The 22,627-nt window shown below is 44.0% G+C and overlaps 1 protein-coding gene across 4 annotated transcripts in view; it reads left to right on the top strand.

Annotated features, from left to right (window-relative positions):
- The window catches only part of PDZD2 (PDZ domain containing 2), a 279,185-nt gene that overhangs the window by 181,943 nt on the left and 74,615 nt on the right, over nt 1-22,627 (top strand). For 3 of the 4 annotated variants that reach the window (XM_032594614.1, XM_030331887.1, XM_030331895.1), the window contains 3 exons: nt 6,893-7,035; nt 9,913-10,045; nt 15,329-15,484. In XM_032594614.1, the coding sequence (XP_032450505.1) occupies nt 6,893-7,035; nt 9,913-10,045; nt 15,329-15,484 (432 nt within the window). The remainder of the gene's footprint in view (nt 1-6,892; nt 7,036-9,912; nt 10,046-15,328; nt 15,485-22,627) is intronic. The other variant, XM_032594615.1, reaches the window with a different exon arrangement.

The raw sequence follows: 22,627 nt of genomic DNA, 5'->3' as shown, positions 1-22,627 counted from the left end.
CCTAGGACATAGATAAGCAGTTTTAGAAATGAGTTCAGAGTTCCTTACTCCCTGTCTAGTGAAGATCATTATTCATCCAAGGGAACAGTTCTTGCAAGCCTGTTTACTACAAATGTGTATTTTTGTAATGCACCATGGTAAAAATAAGTACAACTTAGTCACATAATAGGGAGAAAAAGAACCCTACCATTTGCCAGTCAGGCAAGTTTCTTCATAGTTGGCATGTGTGTCTGTGGGTCCATTTGTGGTCTCACCCTAACACTTGTAATTCACCCTATAGAGTATCCGAACTCTTCCCTAGACCTTCAGCAGAGACCTCAGGAAGGCTGAGTGGTTCAGTGCAAGTGGTCTGCAGAGACCTCAGGAAGGCTGCCCCAGGTCTGAATCTGCAGGAAAAGGTAACTGAGGAGAATCACATCCAGGACATCTCCTGGGTAGTTTTATGTTTGCATCAAGCAGAGACAGCATGAGGATGATCCTATTCTAGTAAGCAATGGGTGAACGTCTATCCTTCTATGTGGTAATGTCTCCTAAGTCCGTGTCTGCTTCTTTACCTCTCTCCTGAGCGCCCCCGCCCCAAGCTTTCTACCACCTACCTGCAGTAGGTCTCCCATCTTAGATATTTCACATCGATGCATCATTTTCCCACCCAGCTGGCTCCAATGTTCCAGGTCCCATCACTCTCAAAGTCGCCCAAGCCAGAAACCTGAGTTTCAGCTAGCAATTACTCACCTGGTTTGTCTATAACTTTCCGTGGTTTTGTACTGACAGTCCCATGCCAGGAAATTGGGACAGTTGGCATCCTGGAGTCAACTGAAATACTGGCCTCTTTCTTCTCCATGTCCAGTCGAACACCAAATCCTATCAACTCTGGCTCCCTGTAGGGTCTCCCTCCTCACCCCACTTCTCTCTCCCACTCCCACTTCTATGGCTATAGGTCTGGACCAAGCTGCTTTCATTTCCCATGTGGGTGGTCATAGTAGTCTGCTACCCATCCGTGTCCAGTGTCATCCTGTCATCTGCTGTCCCCACAGCAGCCAGAGGGACCTTTCTAAAGAGACTCCATCAGTCATGCATGTACCTGCTCATACACACTGCAGCTTAAGCCCTTTGGATGGGTCCACTTTACCCTCAGGGTAATATCTGAACACCTTAGCTTGACAAAGCACACGAAGCCTTTCACTCTCTGATCCCTGCTTAACTTTTTGCCTTCATCTCTCACTGCTCTCTTCCTCCTCAGTTTAGACTGAATTAGCCACATTTTTTCCCAAAAGGCTACCCTATCTCCTGTGAGCCTTTGCAGCTGCTGCTCTCACCATTCTGTTTCTTCTCCCCTCCCCCATGTAGCTTAGCTTCTTCCATTTCTGGGGGACACACTCCTCTAGGAGGCTTCTGGGGACCCCCCCCCCGTACCATCTTTAAGCATCTCCTCTTTGGGCTCCTGCATGATCCCCTCCTTATCTTGATCAATGCATGAATCCCACATATTCCAGTTGCCATAGGGCTTGTTGTGTCCCCAGTAGACTTTAAGGGCAAGGACCTTATTTGTCTTTGTGTCCTGGCTCAGTGCCTTGCACCTGCAGGTGTTCTGTGCCCATTTATAATGAAAGCACCCAAGAGCTCCAGGCCTAAGGGGCACCTGGGTGGCTCAGTCGGGTAAGTGTCCGACTTCAGCTCAGGTCATGATCTTGTGGTTCATGAGTTCAAGCCCAGCATCAGACTCTCTGTTGTCAGTGCAGAGCTTCCTTCAGATCCCCTGTCCCCTTCTCTCTGCCCCTCCCCAAATCACATGCACACTCTCTCTCTCTCTCAAAAATGAATAAATATTCTTAAAAAAAGAGCTCCAGGCCTGAGAGATGGGATACTATGTTCCAGCCCTAGTTCTTCCTTCCCCAACTCTGTGGCCTTCAAGCTGCCATGTTCTTTCTCTGAGCTTCTGTTTTCTCACCTATGAACTGAGCATTTTGGTCTGCTACCTCAGGAACTTCAACTCTGACATATCACACATCATTTCTTACTGATCATTCTAAATAAGAAGGGATAAGCAAACAGTCTCAGAATCTAAGTTTGCAACTAGAGCCAGACCACTTACTGCAGTAAAATTCTAGTTAGATGATGTTTCTTCTCACATTTGGGGAAAAGATGCTATTGTGAAATATTATTTTTGGTTCCAACAGAAGATGAGGTCATTTAAATGCTGCCGAGACAGCTCCCTTTAATGTACCACCTCTGTTTTGTAAATAAATCCCCCCCCCTTTTTTTTTTGGCCTCTGTGAGGAGATGCATGTATGAGCTCACACAGTAATTGGCGTTTTTATAGGAAAGGGTAGCACTTCAACAACACTAATATAAATGTCCATAGCGTCCAGTTTTGCGTGGTTTGGCTTTTTCTCAACAGGCTGACAATCTCGTTGCCCTTTAAGCCAATGCAAAAGGAAGCAAAGGCTTGAGCCATCTGTCTAGACAGGATCTGTTTCAGAACTCAGTCATCTCTACAACTGGATCGGGTGTTCACACGCTAAACATTGGCAAGCGTGCAGGTATCCCGTCTGGGTGAGCCTGTTAACATCAGTCTCAATAACTTCTGAAAAACCGTAGGATGAGTGTATAAACATCCCACATTTATTAATTCTATGGCATTTATACGGTATTGTTATGTGCTAGGCACCGTTCTAGTTGCTGGAGAACCCACTGATAAATGAGAGACAAGGTTCCTGTGCCATGGCACTTAACACAAATAAGGGGCCACAGGGAATAAATAAGCAAATAGATGAATCAGAATGTTAGATGGTGACAACAAGTACTATAAATGAAATCGGTGAAGTGAAAGATGACTGGGCAGTGTCCTGGTGGGGTTAACTGAAATTGGTATCACTGAAGGCCTAATTAAACAGGCAGTGTTTGAGCCGAAGCTTGAATGTCAGGAAAGGACAGCCGTGCAACATCTAGAAGCAGAATATTTCCAGCGAGGAGGCAGCACATGTGGCTGCCCTAGGCAGGAGTGATTGGGTCTTCCAGGGATAGAGAGACAGTAAGTGCTGGGGAGAACACGGAGGTGGGGGAGGGGATATGATTTGGGATTGCAGGCAAGGCTAGAGATGGAGGTTTGTGTTCGCCATCTCGAAGATTTGGACTTCAGTCTGCGTCTACTAGGGAGCTGTTGGAAGGTTGAAGCTGAGTGCATCATGATGTATGTTGTATAATGGAGAATAGGGTATTGTAGGAGATGAGGAAAAAAAGGGAGACCATACTGGAAACTACTGTGATAATCCATATTAGAGATCCTGGTGGTCTTGACCAGAGTGGTGGCAGGAAGGAGCAGGAGTAGATAGACGTGGATGTGTTTTACAAGTAGAGCCTACAGATCTTGCTCATGGTTTGGGTATAGGAAATAGAAGGAGGAATCAAAGCTAGCGAGCTTTTAGTTTGCATATCCTCTTTAGCTGGCATAAATGATGGTGCTTTTCCCATGGAGGTGGGAAAGCCAAGAGGGAGAGGGAGGCAGAGTCCTGTTTTGACCATACTGAAGTGCGTATTACATACCCATGCAGAATTCTAAGGAGGCAGTTGGAAATCTACTTAATATTCTATTTAAGTTGGCCTGTTGATTTTTGGCGAGTGCCAGCTTTAGCCTCATAAACTTCAGACACTGATTTTATTTGTAACTGAACACTGCTCTCAGCTGTAGGCAACTAGATTTAATACTGACAGTTGTACAATTGAGACTGATAACATCTGCCACTTCCTGTTTGTGTCTTCCTTTGTGTATCTTTGAACTCCTCATTAGATGATCAAGAAAACTTGCACTAATTTATTTGACTCCCCCATCCCCCCTTGCCCCCCTTATAGTTCTTACTTTCAGGTATGGAGAGAAAACTCATGGTATTAGATAAAGTGAAAAAGAAGAAGATCTGTTTCTTGACTGTATCGTTGGGGGCTGTATTACAGATTGATCATTCCTACTTTCTGAAGCCATTTTTTGTTAGATATTTGCTTTATTTTGCTTTTAACTATTTGTGTGTATATTGGGCAGGGGAATGGAGTGGGCCTGTGAGTGCTCTTACTGAAAATTGTCTTTAGCTCTTTTGTCAAGAGTATATGTTAGGTCATTATTCTTTCTCCATGATCATAGGTTTGCATGTTTCTTGTCACAAGTCCTACTTCTTTTTTTTTTTAATTTTGTAATGTTTATTTATTTGTGAGAGGTGTGGGGAGGCAGAGAGAGAAGGAGACACAGAATCACAAGCAGGCTCCAGGCTCTAGCTGTCAGCAGTACAGAGCCGATGTGGGACTCAAACTCACGAACCATGAGATCATGAGCTGAGCCGAAGTCAGATGCTTAACTGACTGAGCCACCCAGGTACCCCTCAAGTCCTATTTCTAAAGGCATTCAAAAATTAGAAAGGACTATGTATCTAGTATTGTCATACCATCTGTGAACCATACTTAACATGTTCTGTTTAACAAAAGGATAGTAGGACAGATGTAACTGGTAATGGGATGGATAAGTTTTTATTAATTTGGGCTAAAGCCAAATGGGTTTGCTTATTTCTGGACTCTCATAATAGTCCCTGTTGCTTTTGGGAAGGGATTTCACAGCTTTTCTGGACTGGGAGAGGGAAGAGCACTGTCCCATATCTTCAAGACCCTAGTAGCCATAGCATATCTTCCATGGAGAAAACAAGTCAAGCCACCATTCCTCTCTAGTTTCTCAGCTACTTTGTTAGGCCCAGGGAGTCAGCTATAGGGCTGACCCATGTGCTAGTTTGGGATGCCCAGCAAGCTGGGAAAACAGCTAATCAGCACGTCTCTGAATTTGTTCCCTTTGGGGCTATGCGCTAGGCCACGGCCTCATGTACTCGAAGTGTCAAAAACTGCCATCTCATAAGTAGCACTGATTCTCAAGGATGGCATCTTGGACACAGTGGAGCTGTGAGAGACTTGGAAGGCCAAGGAGGCTGTTTCTGAATGGAGAAGAGAGAAAGGTGTTCCAGAGGTCAGAGGCAACACACCAAAAACCATGAAGTCCAAAGTGAAATGATTGGATGATATAGGGATTGTTGACAAGTTCATGAACTACTGTGGTAAGCCAGTGACTTCTGAAGTTACATTTGGCCAGACAGGCCTCGTTTGTCTGTGGTCAGCAGATGAAGGAGACCGTTGGCAAACACTGCATGTTGCTGAGCAATGGAGCCCCGCTGAGTAGTGCTATAGTAGAAAAAGTATAGGATCCAACAGGTCTCTGTCTGTTAATAATTTCCCCAGACGTTCCTTTTGCTGCACATCAGTGACCATTTAACATCTGGTTTTTTTACTACTGCATAAAGTTTCATTTTAGTTTCTGACTGTGTATTTCAGATTTTCTGAATGCTTTGCATTCTTTCTCTTTTGCAAGCAGCTTAAATGGGAAGGTTGCCTATTTCTAGGGGGAGGATGGGTTTGTTCATATTGGACTGTAATGGTTCCATTGGACCTTCATGATGAATGAGGAAAGGACATGGCGCTTTTTTTTAATATGTTGAGGAATGCATTGTGACCCATACCCACATACCTAGAGATAAGAGGAACTTATAGGAGTGAGCATAAAGTAAGACCCTCCCGAAGGAAATCACTTTGGAAGGTTTTTCTTTCATTTCTCTGAACAACCAAGTATCTGAGGTAACTCAAACATTTTGTATTGGGTATATGTTTGCATCCTTGGAATAAAATAGGGAGTCAAGAAGAGAATTAACCAAAGTAGAAAAGCTGCCAGTAATCCAGAGGACTTACAGACATGATTAGCTTTTTAAAAGGATAGATTTTTATTAGGGTGTTTTAATGTATTTAAAAAGTGTACAGACCCATGTCTAGAGAAGCCAATAATAAATTCATCAATTAATTTCCTGTTTTGGTTTCTCTTGCCAAATATCTCATTTATATGTTCTAAGGAAGTTTGAGATTCAATTCAACATGATGTATTTTTTTTTAATTGAAGTGTAGTGGACACACAATGTTACATTAGTTTCAGACGTACAACATAGTGATTGGCCAACTCCGCCATGCTGTGCCCACCACAAGTGTAGCTACCATCTGTCACTATGCAACACTGATGCAGTACCATTGGGCATGATTATGGTATGATGATTTTAACACATATGTGTGCGTACGTAAGTAATATATGGTTAGCAGTCAGCATTTATTATGTCTCTACTAGGTGTTGGAAGCACTGCTCCTTCCATAAATATCTCACGCAATCCTAATGACAAACTTGAAAGTATTCATAATTATCCCCACTTTAGAGGCAAGGAAACAGAGGGTTTTAGGCATAGGTGGCTTTCATAATTACTAAGTGGCAGAGCTGGGCTCAAATGAGTTGAAGTCTCCAAGACCTATCCTTGTCTTCCTTTCATCTTCCTTTATTTATTAGTAGCTGTGTGTAAATAAATGGAACCCAGACACAGCCAGTGTTTACACACACACAGTGGTATCTGGGTTTCAGGCAGAAGAAGCTTTACTTAACATTACCTTGATCAGGAAATTCAATAGTCACTCTTATTGTCCAGTATTATAGCCACTAGTCACAGGTAACTATGTAATTTAATGTAAACTAAATGAAATGAAAAATGTAACATCCCAGTTGCCACTAGTCAAGCCCTTGATGGCCACCTGTGGCTAGTGGCTCCATGTTGGATCGTACAAATATAGAACATTTCCATCATCATAGAATGTTCTCTTGGGCAGGACTGGCAGCTAGAGACTATGATTTAGCACATGGAACTTTTCCTTCTGTGGTCATCTTCAGTACCTGTTGACAACTGAAGAATATTTGGCCTGACCTAACAGCTCCACTCTCCTGTGTCAATGCCACGTGTCTGTCCGTATACTTCACAGTATGCTCACTTTTTCTTCCAAGGAGGAAGTTGGCCGGATATGGAAGATGGAGCTGCTTAAGGAATCGGATGGGCTGGGAATTCAGGTTAGTGGAGGCCGAGGATCAAAGCGCTCACCTCACGCTATCGTTGTCACTCAAGTGAAGGAAGGAGGTGCCGCTCACAGGTGACTAGATAACTCTTCCCCTTTCTCTGACTCCTCATCCTCTCCCTTCCCTTCCTCCGGGGGCTAGGACTCTTCTATTTGGCCAAAGCCCTGGTAATTACAGTTTATCCTGTGGGAGCATGGAAGAAAATCAGGCAGGAGCAGTTCCAATTAAACACACCCCTGGGCACAGGAAGTGGCTAATTGCTGGAGATACTGTAGGCTCCTCCAAATCCTAGAGAGATTGCATTTCTTTCCGTCTGTTTTGAGTTTCAAGTGATTGTTACTTACACTAACTTTTGGGATACTGGTAATATGTGGTTACCTATTGAGATTATGCCATGCAACAGAAAACCACTTTCCTGAATCTTAACCCCTATAAGATGGTGGCTAATGACTTGGGAAAGTCATTGATTTTAAATGTGACCACAGTTCATGTGATCTGTCAGGGCTCTCAGGATTCTACACACACATGGATACGTGTGTCATGCAGATGTGGAGTGGTAAAAAGGAAATGTGAATTTTTCTCCTTGTGACCTTGAATAATTCATACTTCAAACCTTCTTTTTAAGTCTGAACTGTTGTTTTAAGTAGGAAGAAGGACAGTGCTTAGGCAGAGCATGCACAAAGAAGTCCGTTTGGAGTTACAAGGATGTAGCTATCCCAAAATATAAAGCATGCTTTTGCCTTGCTAGCTGATTACTTCCACATACACAGGGTGTCTACTACTTGCAAGGCACGTTGGGGTGTGAACACGCGTTGCATGCCCACATGTATACAGCAGGTGTGTAGAGGTAGAGTTTCACTGATGAGGGAGGTAAATCTAGTTGAGAATTTGGTGTTCCATTCAGGTACCCTGGTTATAAAGGGGATAGGACAAATCAGAGTAGTGTTGGCCTGCCCCAGACCAAGAGAGGACTGAAAAATTTATCTCGTGAAGTGGCGTTGAAGGAGCTGGAGGTAAAAAATGGAAAACTGAGGAGAGGACCAGGGTATAAATTAGCAAAGTGTGTCATGTCCCTGTTCTAGTCTTGTAACTAGAGAATAAGTTGCCAATAACTAGAGATAAGGTTAACTGCACTGGTCAGTTGTCTGGGCAGCAGTCATTAGGGAAGGATTAAGACTCTAGTTTTTATCCAGAAGAGCATCACTAAATTTCCCAAATGAGGTATATACCTTGAGGAATTCCCATCAGAGAGCCATTTTCCCATTAATACTACTAGGCCTTGGATTCTAGCATGTCTTTGGAAGGTTGGCAGTTAGAAAATTCCTGTGCCCAGAGATAAACTTAAGAAGAGCTGTTCTTGTCTGTTTTCTATGTGAGCTGTTTTTAGTAGGTGTCACCATTAGACACCCATTTTCTTTTCACCCTGAACCCTGAGTTTTATGTGTTTTATGTGTGTCTTTCTCTCTCTCTGTTTCTGGAGTATATAATCCGCATGTGTGGCATTCTAGGTAATAACAGGAGATGAGGGAGATGGAATTGAAGAGGGAAATAAGAAAAGGGATGTGGGTAGGAATGGTCTTGCATAAATTCAAGGACAGTGGTCAGAACTTTGTGTTCTTTTTTACTCTTGATCCCTGTTCACCTGGGCCCACACAGCTCCTTGAGCTTCCAGTTTGTTCTCTGTGGGTTTCCTATTCCCCTTCTCTTTCCATTCCAAGCAGCTAGAAGGGTTCTTAGTATTTCTCTGCTTTAGGGATTTTTGAAGGACAGAAAGCAGAGGCTGTCAGAAGTCTCTGGTGCCTCCTGTGTTCTGTTAAAGGCTAAATTCATAGAAAAGACTATGATGCACACCCTAGAGGATTAAGAGAAAGAAACTAGTGAGGGAGAGTAGGATGAGAGAAGCTGGTTTATTCACTGAAGGAGAGTGGAAATGTTGGAGAGAAAGTTGGTGAATCTGGGAATATGGGGGGCATGCACATGTCCAACAGCAGCACCCTGGGCATTGATGTAAAGCCTTCAGAAGGGATGGTAGGGTCCTAGGCTTAGGGTCCATCTGCATCACCAGATTTCTTATCCCATATTTAGCAATGGAGATGAAAAACCTCCTTTGGGATCATGGGAGGCCAGACCATTGGAGGTTCAAGTGGAACCCACAAGACTGCCGACCCACCGTGACTGAAAGGGCCTGTGCAATGCTCTGACACAGGGTGCCATGGCAGACCCTTGACCCACCCAGGGTGCCAGCCCAATGGGAAGGAAGCTGTTAGTTAGCTATAATTTACTTTAGAGGGAATAAAGAAACATTTGTAGACCAGGTCTGATAGCTGCAATAGCAGTAAATTGGTCATTCTGTTTGTTTGCTTTTGTATTCATCCTTCTGCTGGTGAAGCTTGGCTGTAGGATGGAAAGAAACCTCATCCTCAAGGTCCTATAACTGTGTGTTTTGGGGACGAGGGCATGTCACCTGGAAAGAGAGAGGGCAGCAGTTTAGACAAGGCTTTTGTTTGGTCAAGCTTAAGATACCTTTGTTTGGGGGTGCTTAGCTCAGTGACTCAGCTGAGAACTCAGTTGTGAGGGCAGGATGGCAGATAGGATTGAGATAAGAATGACTTAACTGTCCAAAAACCATGGGGTCTTCATTCCTCTATCATTGTCTCCCCCTGGATGGGAGGCATTTCATTAAAGTTGATACAAGATATGGTAGTGACTTAAGAACTTGCGTACTACCAGGCGACCACTTGACATCATGGAGCTTCCCTAAGTGGGCATCAGGGGACCCAGCCAGACCAAAGGATAAATCCCATCCCAAACTATTGCTGGCCATCTCTCCTTTATCCTCAGCCTGATTTTAACTGTGCCCTCTCACGACCCTCCCCAGCTCCAGGAAAATGTCCCTTCTCAAGCCCAGAATATCTTCACAAGGGATTTTTTTCCCATCTCCATTTCCTCAGGGATGGCAGACTGTCCTTAGGAGACGAGCTGCTGGTAATCAATGGTCACTTATTGGTGGGTCTCTCCCATGAGGAAGCGGTGGCCATTCTTCGCTCAGCCACTGGAATGGTTCAGCTGGTGGTAGCCAGCAAGGTAGGTAGTTTGGTTATTTTTTATATCTATTTTTAATGATGGTGGTGAATTCGGATTTGAGCCCTCCCCATCCCGCACACAAACACTGACACACATGCTCGCACTTGGGCCATTTAAACAGCTGTGATTCTATAGTGTAAGCCCATGAGGACAGACTTTAGCTGAAATAGTTAGTAGATGGAAGAGCAGTGCTCAGACTAAGGAAAAGGGAAGGATGGTAGGGTGGACAGAAATTCAAGGAGGAGAGAGTAGCCTCTCTCCCAAGGAGACACTGAAGAAGAGACATGGAAGCCCGCCGGATGGCAGGGATGCCAGAGGCATGGAGCTGTGCATTTTCCAGGTCCCGAAGGAAGAAAGGTTTAGGGCTAGTCACAGGCAGGCCACAGGCCCTGGTTCTGACTCATGGCCTCACCGAGTGTTGGTGCTGCAGGAAGCCCTGTGAATCCTGTTTGTCTGGTCACCGTCCTCCGCTCCGTCCTCAGTTTCCCCAAGGAGCCAGTGACGACTAACTCCCATGGCTGGTTCCCATCTCACAGAGGCCTAGATGCTATCTGCTATCTTCTTGATGCACAGCCAGTGTCTGTCCCCTTCCTCTGGCTGCCACCTCCTTTTCGTAAGGGGCTCAGGCTGGTGTTTCTTGTATCCCCATCCCCAGAGTGTGTTAAAATAGCACTGAGGTCCTGGGCCCCAGCATCTGCTTGTCCCCTGGTGTCTTAGCGCCCTGGATGAAGGCTGCAGGCCTCCACAGCTGTGTGACCAAAAGGAGGAGGACCTGAACCCTCTTGCTTCTGCCCCGTGGTCCCGTCTGCTGTTGATAAGACAGGAAAGTGTCCCCAGGACTCAGGAACTAGTGCAGTGGAACCTGGGCTTCATTCTAGTTCCTGTAAGCAGTGGTGGGAAACCACCCCGGTGCTCCACCCTTCGCGGCAATACGCTCTTGCCAGCGTGGCTCATTCTTTCCTCGTTATCCCTGCTATTTTTTTGAACCTCGCATCCACAGACTCTTCTGTATTTTCTCTCTTAGATTACAAGGTCTAGTGCCTATTTTTGGAGTATTTAATAATTAGAATATTTTAAACTATCTGAAAAATCTGTTTTCCTCTTTTCACACCTTTCACCCCAATCCCTTAACCCAGATTCTCAGGCTTCCAACGAGAACACAGAGCCTTGACACAGACTTGGGAGGAAGGGTTGGCTTTGAGGCCCCGGAGGCAGGAGTTGAGACAGCCTCCATTCACAGGTGCTCTCCTCCCCTCCCAGAGATACTGCCGGGAGCCCTGCTGTCTCCTCACAGTCTATGGCTCAAGAACACAGGGACTCCGGCACATGCATTACACCACGGCCACCAAACCTTTACTTCTACGCTGACTTCTTTCTCCTGCTAGTTCAGAAAATGGAGAAGGGAGAATCTCTTCTATGTCAAGCTATTATCCACAAACACACAGAGCAAAGAAAACATAAAATAAAAACAAAAAAGGTCCACTTCTGGATAAGCATAATTAAGGAGTGTACAGGAGGGTGTTGAAGGCTGGTCTCCTGGATGATGCCTGATCTGTGGTCATGTTCACCAACTCAAAGAAAGGGCACTAATGTGTATCAGGGACACACTGGATGCTAGGTGCTTTTTACCTATGATCTCATTTAATTCTTGAAATCCCATGAGAGAGCTATTCGTTCTTTTTTTCCAAAAGATGAAGTAAAAATCTGAGGGGTTAATTAATTGACCCAGAGGTCACACAAGCAGTGGGTGGCAATAGCATGTTCCGTTGCGGGTCCATAAGACTTCAACGTTAACTTCTTTCCATATACCAAGCTGTCTCTTAGTCAAATAAGATAGAAAGGACACAGAGCCAATGGTATTAGAGAGAGGTAACGTGTTCCCGCTAGAGGCTTTGACTTTTTTTTTTTTTTAAGTTTATTTGTTTATTTTGAGAGAGAGAGAGAGAGAGCAGGGAAGGAGCAGAGAGAGGGTGTCAGCACAGAGCCTGATGCAGGGGTTGAACTCACCAGCCATGAGATCGTGACCCTAGCCGAAACCAAGAGTCTGATGCCTAACCAGCTGAGCCACCCAGGCACCCCAAGGCTTTGACTTTTAAGGACACTCACTGGGTCTTTGTAAGGCTGAGCAGCAGTCTGGATCCAGGAATGGGTGTTCCCATTGTCAATCTATTGCTGTTGGCCATCTGTACTGAATAATGGGCCTAAAAATGACCCAGACCACAAAGGAGTGACACCTTTCACCTCTTCCCATTGACTCTGTTTCCATCCAGGCAATACGTTGCCATAGCAGCTGCCCGCTCTTTGTTCCTGAACTTAATCGGCGCCGTCCGAGATGCTCAAAAATCTGCCTTTCCACACCTCCTGGCATCCATTCCTCGTCTTTATCTAACAAGAGCGAGTAATCCAGTCTTTATTTTCTCTTTATGTTTGAAGAGAGGGAGGGGAAAAAAAGAGATTTTTATTTGCTGAATAGAAAGAATAGTAAGAATATAAATTATTATTGTAGAACACATTCCCTTTGTCCCCAAACTTTAGGGTGTTGTTTTGAAGATATAACAGTTACTTTCTTCGGGACAGGATGTCTTGTGTTTCCACACAAATATGTTGTTTGCTTATACATGGGAGCTTAGAAAGTTTTTGTTGAACGAATGAAATCAGAATATCCAAGTTTGCTTTCATATTCCTGGAAGTACGTGCGTAGCAATATGATTTCTCTCTTTTTATCACTTTGTTTTTATTAACAAGTAATATGCATTTATTATATCTAATGTAGAAAACCTAGAAGAAAAAGAAGATAAAATTTTCATAATGCCACCAGTAATTCTTTCCATTAACTTATTTGTCTGTCCTTCCAGACGTGTTTTTTTAATGGAGTCAAACACAAGGAGATGGATTGCCCCTGGAGGCAGACCTGCATAGACTTCAGAGGCACAGCCTTTAAAAAAGCTGTACATTTTGGGGCACCTGGGTGGTTCAGTCAGTTGAGCGTTGAACTCTTGATTTCGGCTCGGGTCATGATTGGATCGAGCCTCACATCAGGCTCCGTGTTGAGCGTGGTGCCTACTTAAGATTCTGTCTCCCTCTCTCTTTCTCCCTCTGTCCCTCTCCCCAACTCGCATTCTCTCTCTCTCTCTCTCTCTCTCTCTCTCTCTCTCTCAAATAAAAAAATAAAATAAAATTTTAAAACAAAAATAAATAAAAACTGTATATCTTGAGCACATTATAACATTTTTTTAAACCTCGGGGTTCTCACCTGGATAATAAGAATCCATAACTGCTTCATGGAATATCAGGAAGATTGAGTGAAATATAAAGAGCCCAAACAATGCAGCTGGTTGCAACAAGCATGTGGAGAAAGGTTTGCCTTTATGGTTATCACGTGTTAACACATCCAGCTTATTGTTACATCCATTATTAATATGGCAATATTGCTTTTCCATCTGCCTTTTTCACTAAGTAGCATACCGTAAGAGTCTTTCCACCTCAGAATGTACGTTGCTGTAGCACCATTTTTAATGACCATGTATTCTGTCCTGTTGTGCAACTTACTCACCAGTTGGGACCTTCATCTTTTTTTAAAAACTCTTTTCTGTTAATGGTCTAGCAGAGTTGACATCATAGAAGAGAGCTGAACTCACTTTTTGCTTCACAGCTTTTGCTCCTTCCCTCAGATAAGGTCTAACTGTGTAGTATTCACAATTACTGACCTGACAGGAATGAGCTTCAGGTACCTCCAAAGTTGGACCTGCATCAAACTAGTAACAAGTGTCACTGTCACCAGTATACCTACTCACTAATAGTCTGTAACACTTGTTGTTTAAGATGGGCGTCTTGTGTTATTGTTCTCTTTTCTGTCAAGTCCCGAGGAATATGATGATCAAAACTTTCTACATGCTTCCTTCCTGTAGAAACAGCTGTGGGAGAAGGAGGGGAGGACGCATTTCTCTCTTTTATGGCCTCAGATCAGCCACCCCTACTCCCTGGCCTCCTATGCTGTGGTGTTTCTCCGAGAGTTCTCGGCAGCTGTGTGCACCTCACTTGCGTGTGAGATTGTCAAGTGGCCTCTTTGACCTTGCCTGCATCCCACTCACCCCTGTGGCCTGTGTGTAGGAAGGAAGGGCTATGATGAAGCCTTCTTTATACTCTAATCTAAATGGAGTCTGGGGGCGCCTGGGTGGCTTAGTCGGTCAAGCAGCTGACTTCGGCTCAGGTCATGATCTCGCGGTCCGTGAGTTCGAGCCCCGCGTCGGGCTCTGTGCTGACAGCTCAGAGCCTGGAGTCTGTTTCAGATTTTGTGTCTCCCTCTCTCTGACCCTCCCCCGTACATGCTCTGTCTCTCTCTGTCTCAAAAATAAAGAAACGTTAAAAAAAATAAAATAAATGGAGTCTGATTCCATGTATTTTTGTTGACCTCTAAAAAGTGTTCAAGGGCTTCTTTCTTTGAAGAGACGTTATCAGTCTCCACTTTGGGGTTATGATTCAATCAACAGTCTGATCTCTTTTCAGTGAATGAAATCTCGTATGCTAGTGAGATGAGCAGTGAGGGGGAGGAGCACATGGATATTAGAGCTGTGTGCTGGGCCTGGGGACACAGCAAAGAGTAGAAATGGCATTCAGTTTGGGGAACGCTCAGATGAGCAGGAGAGATAGGCATACTTAGACATACATGCGGGGCGATGAAAGAAACAGTAAAGGACATTTGGGAAGAAGGGAAAGACATGCAGAATGGCTCCTGAGCTCATCCAGGAAGGCTTGCAGGGGAGGGTGCTAAAGCTGATCTGCAAAACTGAGCTCCCTGGGCAGAGGGAGCTGCTGGTGGAAAAGGGTGTAGAGCAGGAGAGAGCCTGGCATGTCAGAAGGTCAGTACGGCTGGCACGGAAGGTATGGGTTGGAGGGGACAATGGAGGGAGGTGTGTTTGGAATGCTGGGCAGAAGCGACTGCTCTAAGATCCTGACCTGCCAGTGAGGGGGCTTAAAGTGTAAAGTAAGGCAGGGTATCAAAGAATCTAAAGGACAGAGAATTTGGATTGCCTATAGAAACATCTGTCTATGAAACAGGTTTTTCAGGGAAAAAAAAAATTGGTTGGGATTTAAATTGGGTCTGCGCCCCTGACGTGTGGTAACCCTGCCAACCTGAAGTGTGGGACATACATTCCATACGGTCTTTGGGTTCAGAGCTCGTGGCCACGCTCACAGCTGCCTCTTCTAGGTTTTCCTTGACCTTGATCCAGAACTGCTTGGTGCCATGGGGTAATTCATAGCCCTTTAATTGTGTCCCCCTAGGAAAGCTCCACAGAGGACCTCCTGAGGTTGACATCTAAGAGTTTGCCTGATCTGACCAGTTCAGTAGAGGACGTGTCCTCTTGGACCGACAACGAGGACCAGGAGCCAGTCGGGGAAGAGGACGAAGGACCTGGCTCGTCTTCCGTCCAGGGAGCAGTAAGTGTGCCTTTGGTTTCCCCAGCTGCTGTGCTGGAAAACGATGTGTCCCTGAAGATGTTGAAGGCAGGATCAAAGATAATAGCTTAAGATAGTAGGGTAGAGACCCAGATGGGAGAGGACCACAGGGTGTTCTTGTTATTTTTTTGTCACGGTCTTTGAGACAAATCCATGAGAGTAATGATTTTCATTTAAGAAAAAACATGGAGGGGTGCGTGGGTGACTCGGTTGGTTGGATGTCTGACTCTTGACCAGCTTGGGTAATGATCTCATGGTTGTGAAATTGAGCCTGTGTCAGGCTCTGTGCTTAGCACAGAGCCTGCTTTGGATTCTCTGCCGTGCGTGTTCTCTCTGTTCCTCCCTCGCCCATGCACACACACATATGCTCTATCTCAAAATAAATATTAATGAAAAAAAAAAGAGAAAACATTGAAACTGGAAATGGGATGAGAGAGCAACTGTGTATTAAGTTCAGTGTGTATATCAATTTCTAGCATGCTTACTAATTAATATATATGAGAATTTTATTGCTACTTCTTGGTGTAGGTTTGAGAAGTAATGTTTGTGAATTTAAGCCACCCAGGAGAGGGGCTCCTGGGTGGCTCAGTCAGTTAAGCATCCCACTCTTGGTTTCAACTCCAGTCATGATTTCACAGTTTGTGAGTTTGAGCCCCACATTAGGCTCCACAATGACAGCACAGGGCCTTCTTGGGATTCTCTCTCTCTCTCTCTCTCTCTCTCTCTCTCTCCCTCTCCCTCTCCCTCTCCCTCTCCCTCTCCCTCTCTCCCTCCCTCCCTCCTCTCTCTCTTCTCTCTCTCTTCCCTCTCTCTCTCTGCCCCTCCCCCACTTGCATGTGCTCTTTCAAACTAAATAAACCAAATAAATAAATAAACAAACAAGCAAACAGGCTTAGATGGAGAGATTCTGGTTGAGAAGTGGAATGTTACAATAACACAAAACCCATTCGGGCAAAGTTGTGCAGATATGTCTTAGAATTTTGGGGCACCTGGGTGGCTCAGTCAGTTAAGCATCCGACTTCGGCTCAGGTCATGATCTCACAGTTCGTGAGTTCAAGCCCCGCGTCGGGCTCTGTGCTGACAGCTCAGAGCCTGGAGCCTATTTCGGATACTGTGTCTCCCTCTCTCTCTGCCCGCCCCCCACTCATGCTTGCTCGCTCTCTCTCTCACTCTCTCTCTCTCTCTCTCTCTCAAAAAATAAATAAACTTTAAAAAAATGTTAGCACCCCTTTAAAAAAAAAAGATATGTTTTACAATTTTAATGAAACTGGGACTCTTTCATGGCTCGGAGCTCTTACATGGCCTGTGACGTTTCACACCCTCGTGGTCTGCTGGCACACAGAGTCAGGAGGGCTTTTGGTTAACTGTGGTTGCAGTGTGGCCCCATGGTTTCCTCTTTGGACCCCAGATCTGATAGATGTGTCATTTTTAGTGTAAACTCTTGTTAGCTCTTGTTCCCCATCCAACCAGCCATGGAGAGGGGGCCCTCCTTCTGCCATTTGAAGACCCTTACTCTGTCCCACCAGCACTAACCTAGGCAGCATGGGTAAGCATTAGAAAATTAGTTTTGGTTAAATTCGGCCTCAGAAGACCAAAAAAATTGCATTTTTATTACATTTACACAGTATGCTATTTTATTTTAAGGAAGAAAAAGTTGCTCTTCTCCTTTCTCTTTGATTACTAGACATCTAGGGTCACTGAGGATGGTTGTGCGAGTGTGGACTGCACAAAAGTGCTACATCTAAGGAAGCACATTCACATCATAAAAATCAGGGGCTTTTACATTTATTATGGCAGTTTTCTGGAAGATAGCAATAAAGAGTTTTGCTCTAACAAAATCAATAATCAAGACAATTTGCCAATAAAAGAAGGAAAGCATCTTAAAGAAGAGATGCCTTTTTGTAATTTGCCCAGAGGCATTGTATAAGCCCAGTGTTGATTTGAAACATTTTTCTAGCTGCTCTTCCTTCACAGAACTTTCTCAGAAGGCTAACCTGTAAAGCAAATAAGCCAGAGCTGAATGAATGGCATTAAGGTGAACAGTTTAAAAATAACTGCGATTATTCCCATTTCTTTGGATTATGACACCACTCAGTGGTTTCCCTTACTTTTACTTTTAGTTAGGGTAGAGACCAAACTAATTTCCGTGGTTTACACTGCCTCCTTGGCTCCTGCCTACTTCTTGAACCTTACTTCTTTCTCACAGAGCTCATCACTCCTAAGCAACCACTACACTGCCTTCCTGTAGTCCCTCATGATGGCTACATGTTTTTCTGCCACAGGACCTTTGCAAATGCTCTTCTGTCTCTCTGGAATCCTCTGCCTGAATAAGATGACTCTATCCATCTTTGGGATCCCATAGTGTTACTGCGTCAGAGAAGCTATACCCACGTATATTAAATCTGTTAGCTCCCTGGGGCATCTGAGTGGCTCAGTCGGATATCGGCTCAGGTCATGAGTTCACGGTTCATGAGTTTGAGCCCTGTATCAGGCTCTCTGCTGTCAGCATAAGCCCGTTTCCAGTCCTCTCTCCTCCTTGCTCTCTGCCCCTTCCCTGCTCACACTTTTTCTTTCTCTCAACAATAAACTTAAAAAAAAAAAAAAAAAAAGCTTAAACTAGCTTTAAAACAAAAATCTCTTAGCTCTCCTAGCATGATTATGTGGCTCTCCTGTGAACTGCTTATCACGTTTGGATTTGTGATTATGTGATTAAGATCTGCTTCTCCCGTCCAACTCTAAAACTCCATGAGGTAAGGGAACGTGATGACTGGATTGGGTTCCCAGTGAATCCCTAGAATTTAGCCAGTACATCTGGTGCTGAGTTATAAATAACTAAATGAATTCAAAATCAAACAGCAGAGTAAGCATTCATTGAATGCTACTGAAAATGACACCAAAATTGAACTGGATTTATCCACCATGAAAATTATGGTTACTCCGAGGCCCACAGCTGACCACAGTGTGGCAGCCTCAAAGGGTCTTTGGGCTAATATCGACGTTCCGGCCTCCTGAGCCTTCAGGGATGGTCTTTGAATACGCCTGGAACAGGCTTCAACGTCAGATGTCTCCTCCCCGCTGCCTCTCACTACTGCCTACCCATCTTCCTCCCCGTGACCTCCCAGCCCTAGGAGCCCTGCGTTCTCTGTGTTGACACAGCAGTTACCCTCTGCTCCTTCTCATCCCTGGTACAAGAAATATGTGGCAGCCCCACCAGAGACTTCTCAACTCCAGCACCACTCCCATATTTCCACCTGACTAACCAGGCTTCCTTCTCTGGCGTCTCTGCAGCCCGGCCCCCTCCTACAGGGACCTCCCCTCATGGGACCCCACTGCTGGGGACACTGCCCTGGGTTGGCTTGGCCGCTTCTCAACAGAATGCTGAGCAAGCTCAGGATCTTTTTTTTTTTTTTTAATGTTTATTTTTGAGACAGAGAGAGACAGAGCATGAATGGGGGAGGGTCAGAGAGAGGGAGACACAGAATCTGAAACAGACTCCAGGCTCTGAGCTGTCAGCACAGAGCCCGACGCGGGGCTTGAACTCACGGACCGTGAGATCGTGACCTGAGCTGAAGTCGGCCGCTTAACCGACTGAGCCACCCAGGGGCCCCATCAAGCTCAGGATCTTAAAGAGAGGAAGAGGCTCTATAGCTCTGTGCCTCCTCTGATAAAGCCCAGGGCCATTTGTGTGGCACAGCAGTCTTTGTGGAGAGGTTACAGTCACGTTCGTTTTTAAAAATTCATCACTCGTACTCTCACAAAAAACACCAAGGAATTCTTTAATTGCAAATTTTTTACACTAAATACTGCTCTAGTAAATGGGCCTTTCTCTATATTAAATACATCGTGTTACATATTTTTAAATTATACTTATTTGCATAAATTTGTAATTGATTAATTGATTATAATTTGTTGCATATAATTTAAATGAATTTTTCTGATTATAATACTATTTTCACTATATAAGTGATTTTTGATCAGAAAAACGCCACACACACAAAAAAGAAAAATCCCACAAGACCGTATAAATCACCCATGATCCTACTCAAAGATAGCCATATTTAACATTTTTAATGCCTTTCTGTTTGATATTTTTCCTTACGCACATACATATTTTTTAAATTCTAGTACAGTTAACATACAGTGTTACCTTAGTTTCAGATGTACAATATACCGACTCAACAATTCTATACATTCCTAGGTGCTCATCATGATAAGTGTACTTTTTATTATCCCTTCACCCATTTCTCCCATCCCCCACCCTCTTCCCCTCTGGTAACCATCAGTTCTCTATGGTTAAGAGTTTGGTTTTCAGTTTGTCTCTTTTTTTCCTTTGTTCATTTGTTTTGTTTCTTAAATTCCACATATGAGTGAAATCATATGGTATTTGTCTTTCTCTGATTTATTTCACTTAGCATAGTACTGTCTAGATCCATCCATGTTGTTGCAAATGGTAAGATTTCATCCTTTTATGGCTGAATAATATTCCCTGTGTGTGTGTGTGTGTGTGTGTGTGTGTATCACATCTTTATCCATTCATCTATCAATGAACATCTGGGCTGCTTCCATAATTGAACTATTGTAAATAATGCCACTTAAACATAAGACTGCACATGTTTTTCTGAATTCATATTTTTGTATTCTTTGGGTAAACACCCAGTAGTGGAATTACTGGATTATATGGTAGCTCTGTTTTTAATTTCTTAAGGAAGCTCCACACTATTTTTCACAATGGCTGCACCAGTCTGCATTCCCAACAGTTCATGACAGTTCTTTTTTCTCTACGTCCTCACCAACACTTACTGTTTCCTGTGTTTTTTATTTTAGCCATTCTGGCAGGCATGAGGTGATACCTCATTGTGGTTTTGATTTGCATTTCTCTGATGATAGGTGATGTTGAGCATCTTTTCACGTGTATGTTAGCTATCTGTATGTCATCTTTGGAAGAGAGACAGTAATTTCTCTACCATAGTAACATTTTTCTAGACATATTTCCTAAGGCAAGGGAAACAAAGCAAACATAAACTGTTGGGACTACATCAAAATAAAAAGCTTCTGCACAGCAAAGGAACAACAACAAAACTAAAAGGCAAGCTACTGAATGGGAGAAGATATTTGCAAATGGCATATCTGATACAGGGTTAGTGTTCAAAATATATAATGAACTTAAATAACTCAACACCAAACCCACAAATAATCTAATTAAAAAAATGGGCTTTCTCCAGAGAGATTATACTAATTTAGACATCTAGCAGTGGCCAGTTCCCATCATCACCAATAACATTTTAAAAAATAACATCTTTTTAAAAAGTTTACCAATTCATCATATATTATTTTATATGTTTATTGTATTTTTGCCAAAGGAATTGCAATGCATTCTATTATAACATAGTTTATTTGGGAAACTCAGCACTAATTTTCCATAAGCACGTGTTTCAATGCAGTATGTTAGGGGTCTCTCTCCTGTCAGCCCAGGCTTTCGTACACAATCCCAAACCCAGTATCCACACAAAACCCAAAGTCATCCTGCTTTCACAGTTCTCCCTTCTCTGAGCTTCTCTGCCTTCCTCACAAAGCACTCGTAGAGGAGGGGACACCTGGGTTTCTCCCTGGCTCACCACTGATGCCTCAACACCAATCATTTGTCACCATCCTCTTGAGCTCTGGTCTTAACCAGGAGAACCAAGCCTGAGATAGAGCCCTGCAGGATCAGAAATTGGTCAGCTGGCATGAAGTATCTTCTGGATTTGACAGTGTGCCCGAGGTCTCCCCTGCTCTGCCTTATAAAAGTACTGAACTACAGGGAAAAAAGCTTCATTTTTTCAGTTCTATGTTTGCAGTCTAAGACTCTCTGTTTTATCACTTTTAAACACTAATGAACCATTTAAATGAAAGAAACCTGGTACTGTTTAATCAAGTTACAAAGCCTTTTATTTCACAGATGATAATGATTAAACCTGCTGCCAGGCTCCACTCAGACCTTGACTATTTTTGCACCTGTAAAGTCACCATGTGCTCGAAGCCTTAGTTGAGTGAATGTAATATGAAAGCTGAGGATCTGTGATGAGTACCCCTGTGATTTATTTTGCATGACTACAGTAGACAGCAATGAGATTTTCCTTCCAAAAAGATGGAACCATGCTTAGAATAAAGTCATACGGTGAATATCAAATTGGAGGAGTAGAGGCAGGAAAAAAAAGAGAATGCATTGAGCTGGGACAGTGAAATTCCATGGTCATTTGAATAATTTTCATCCATCTCAGAGGCGTCTGGCTTCAGTGATAGGGCTCTGTCTCCACCATCCACCACTCACCCCCTACATCCAATACAGAAGATTGCCAGTTCAGCCTCCAAGATACCTAAATCTGGCCCTCTCCCCCATATCAGCTGCAGTCCTGGTCCATAGGATTGGCCATTCTTTCCCAAGTCTTGCTTCTCCACTTTGACTTCTGTTCTCCAATGACAGTTTTTCAGTGAGAATCTGGCCATATCACCTAATGGTTTGAAATCATTCAGTGACTCAGGGCACCTGGGTGGCTCAGTCCGTTAAGGATCTGGCTTTGGCTCAGGTCATATCTCACAGTTCGTGAGTTCAGGCCCCGTGTTGGGCTCTGTGCTGACAGCTCAGAGCCTGGAGCCTGCTTCAGATCCTGTGTCTCCCTCTCTCTCTGCTCCTCCCCAACTCACACTCTGTCTCTCTCTCTCTCTCTCTCAAAAAAAAGAAAAAAACATTTGAAAAAAATCATTCGGTGACTCTCAGTCTCACTGAGGTTAAAATCCCAACTCCTTAACATGGAATGCCATTAGCTCCCGGCAGCCCTAGACACACACACACACACACACACACACACACACACACACACACTCCCTCCCTCCCTCCTTCCTAGCACTGCAAGCCCCACATTCCGCAGGTGCTCCAGAGCTCTCCACTACTTTATGCCTTACACCTGTTCTTTTTACTTGGAAGATACTTGTAAACCCAGCCCAAATGTCACCTCTCCCCATAAGTAAACCTTTCCTGACCTCCCAGAGTTACTTGGTCTGTGCTCTGCACTTGCACAGCACTATGAATGGATTCCTGTCATAGTGCTATGACATATAAGCCCGTCTTGTTTTCATAATTTATCT

This window comes from Lynx canadensis, chromosome A1 (genome assembly GCF_007474595.2).
Source record: "Lynx canadensis isolate LIC74 chromosome A1, mLynCan4.pri.v2, whole genome shotgun sequence".
Lineage (NCBI taxonomy): Eukaryota > Metazoa > Chordata > Mammalia > Carnivora > Felidae > Lynx > Lynx canadensis.
Note: the sequence above shows the minus strand (reverse complement) of the source record. Positions and strands in the feature narration are given on the sequence as shown.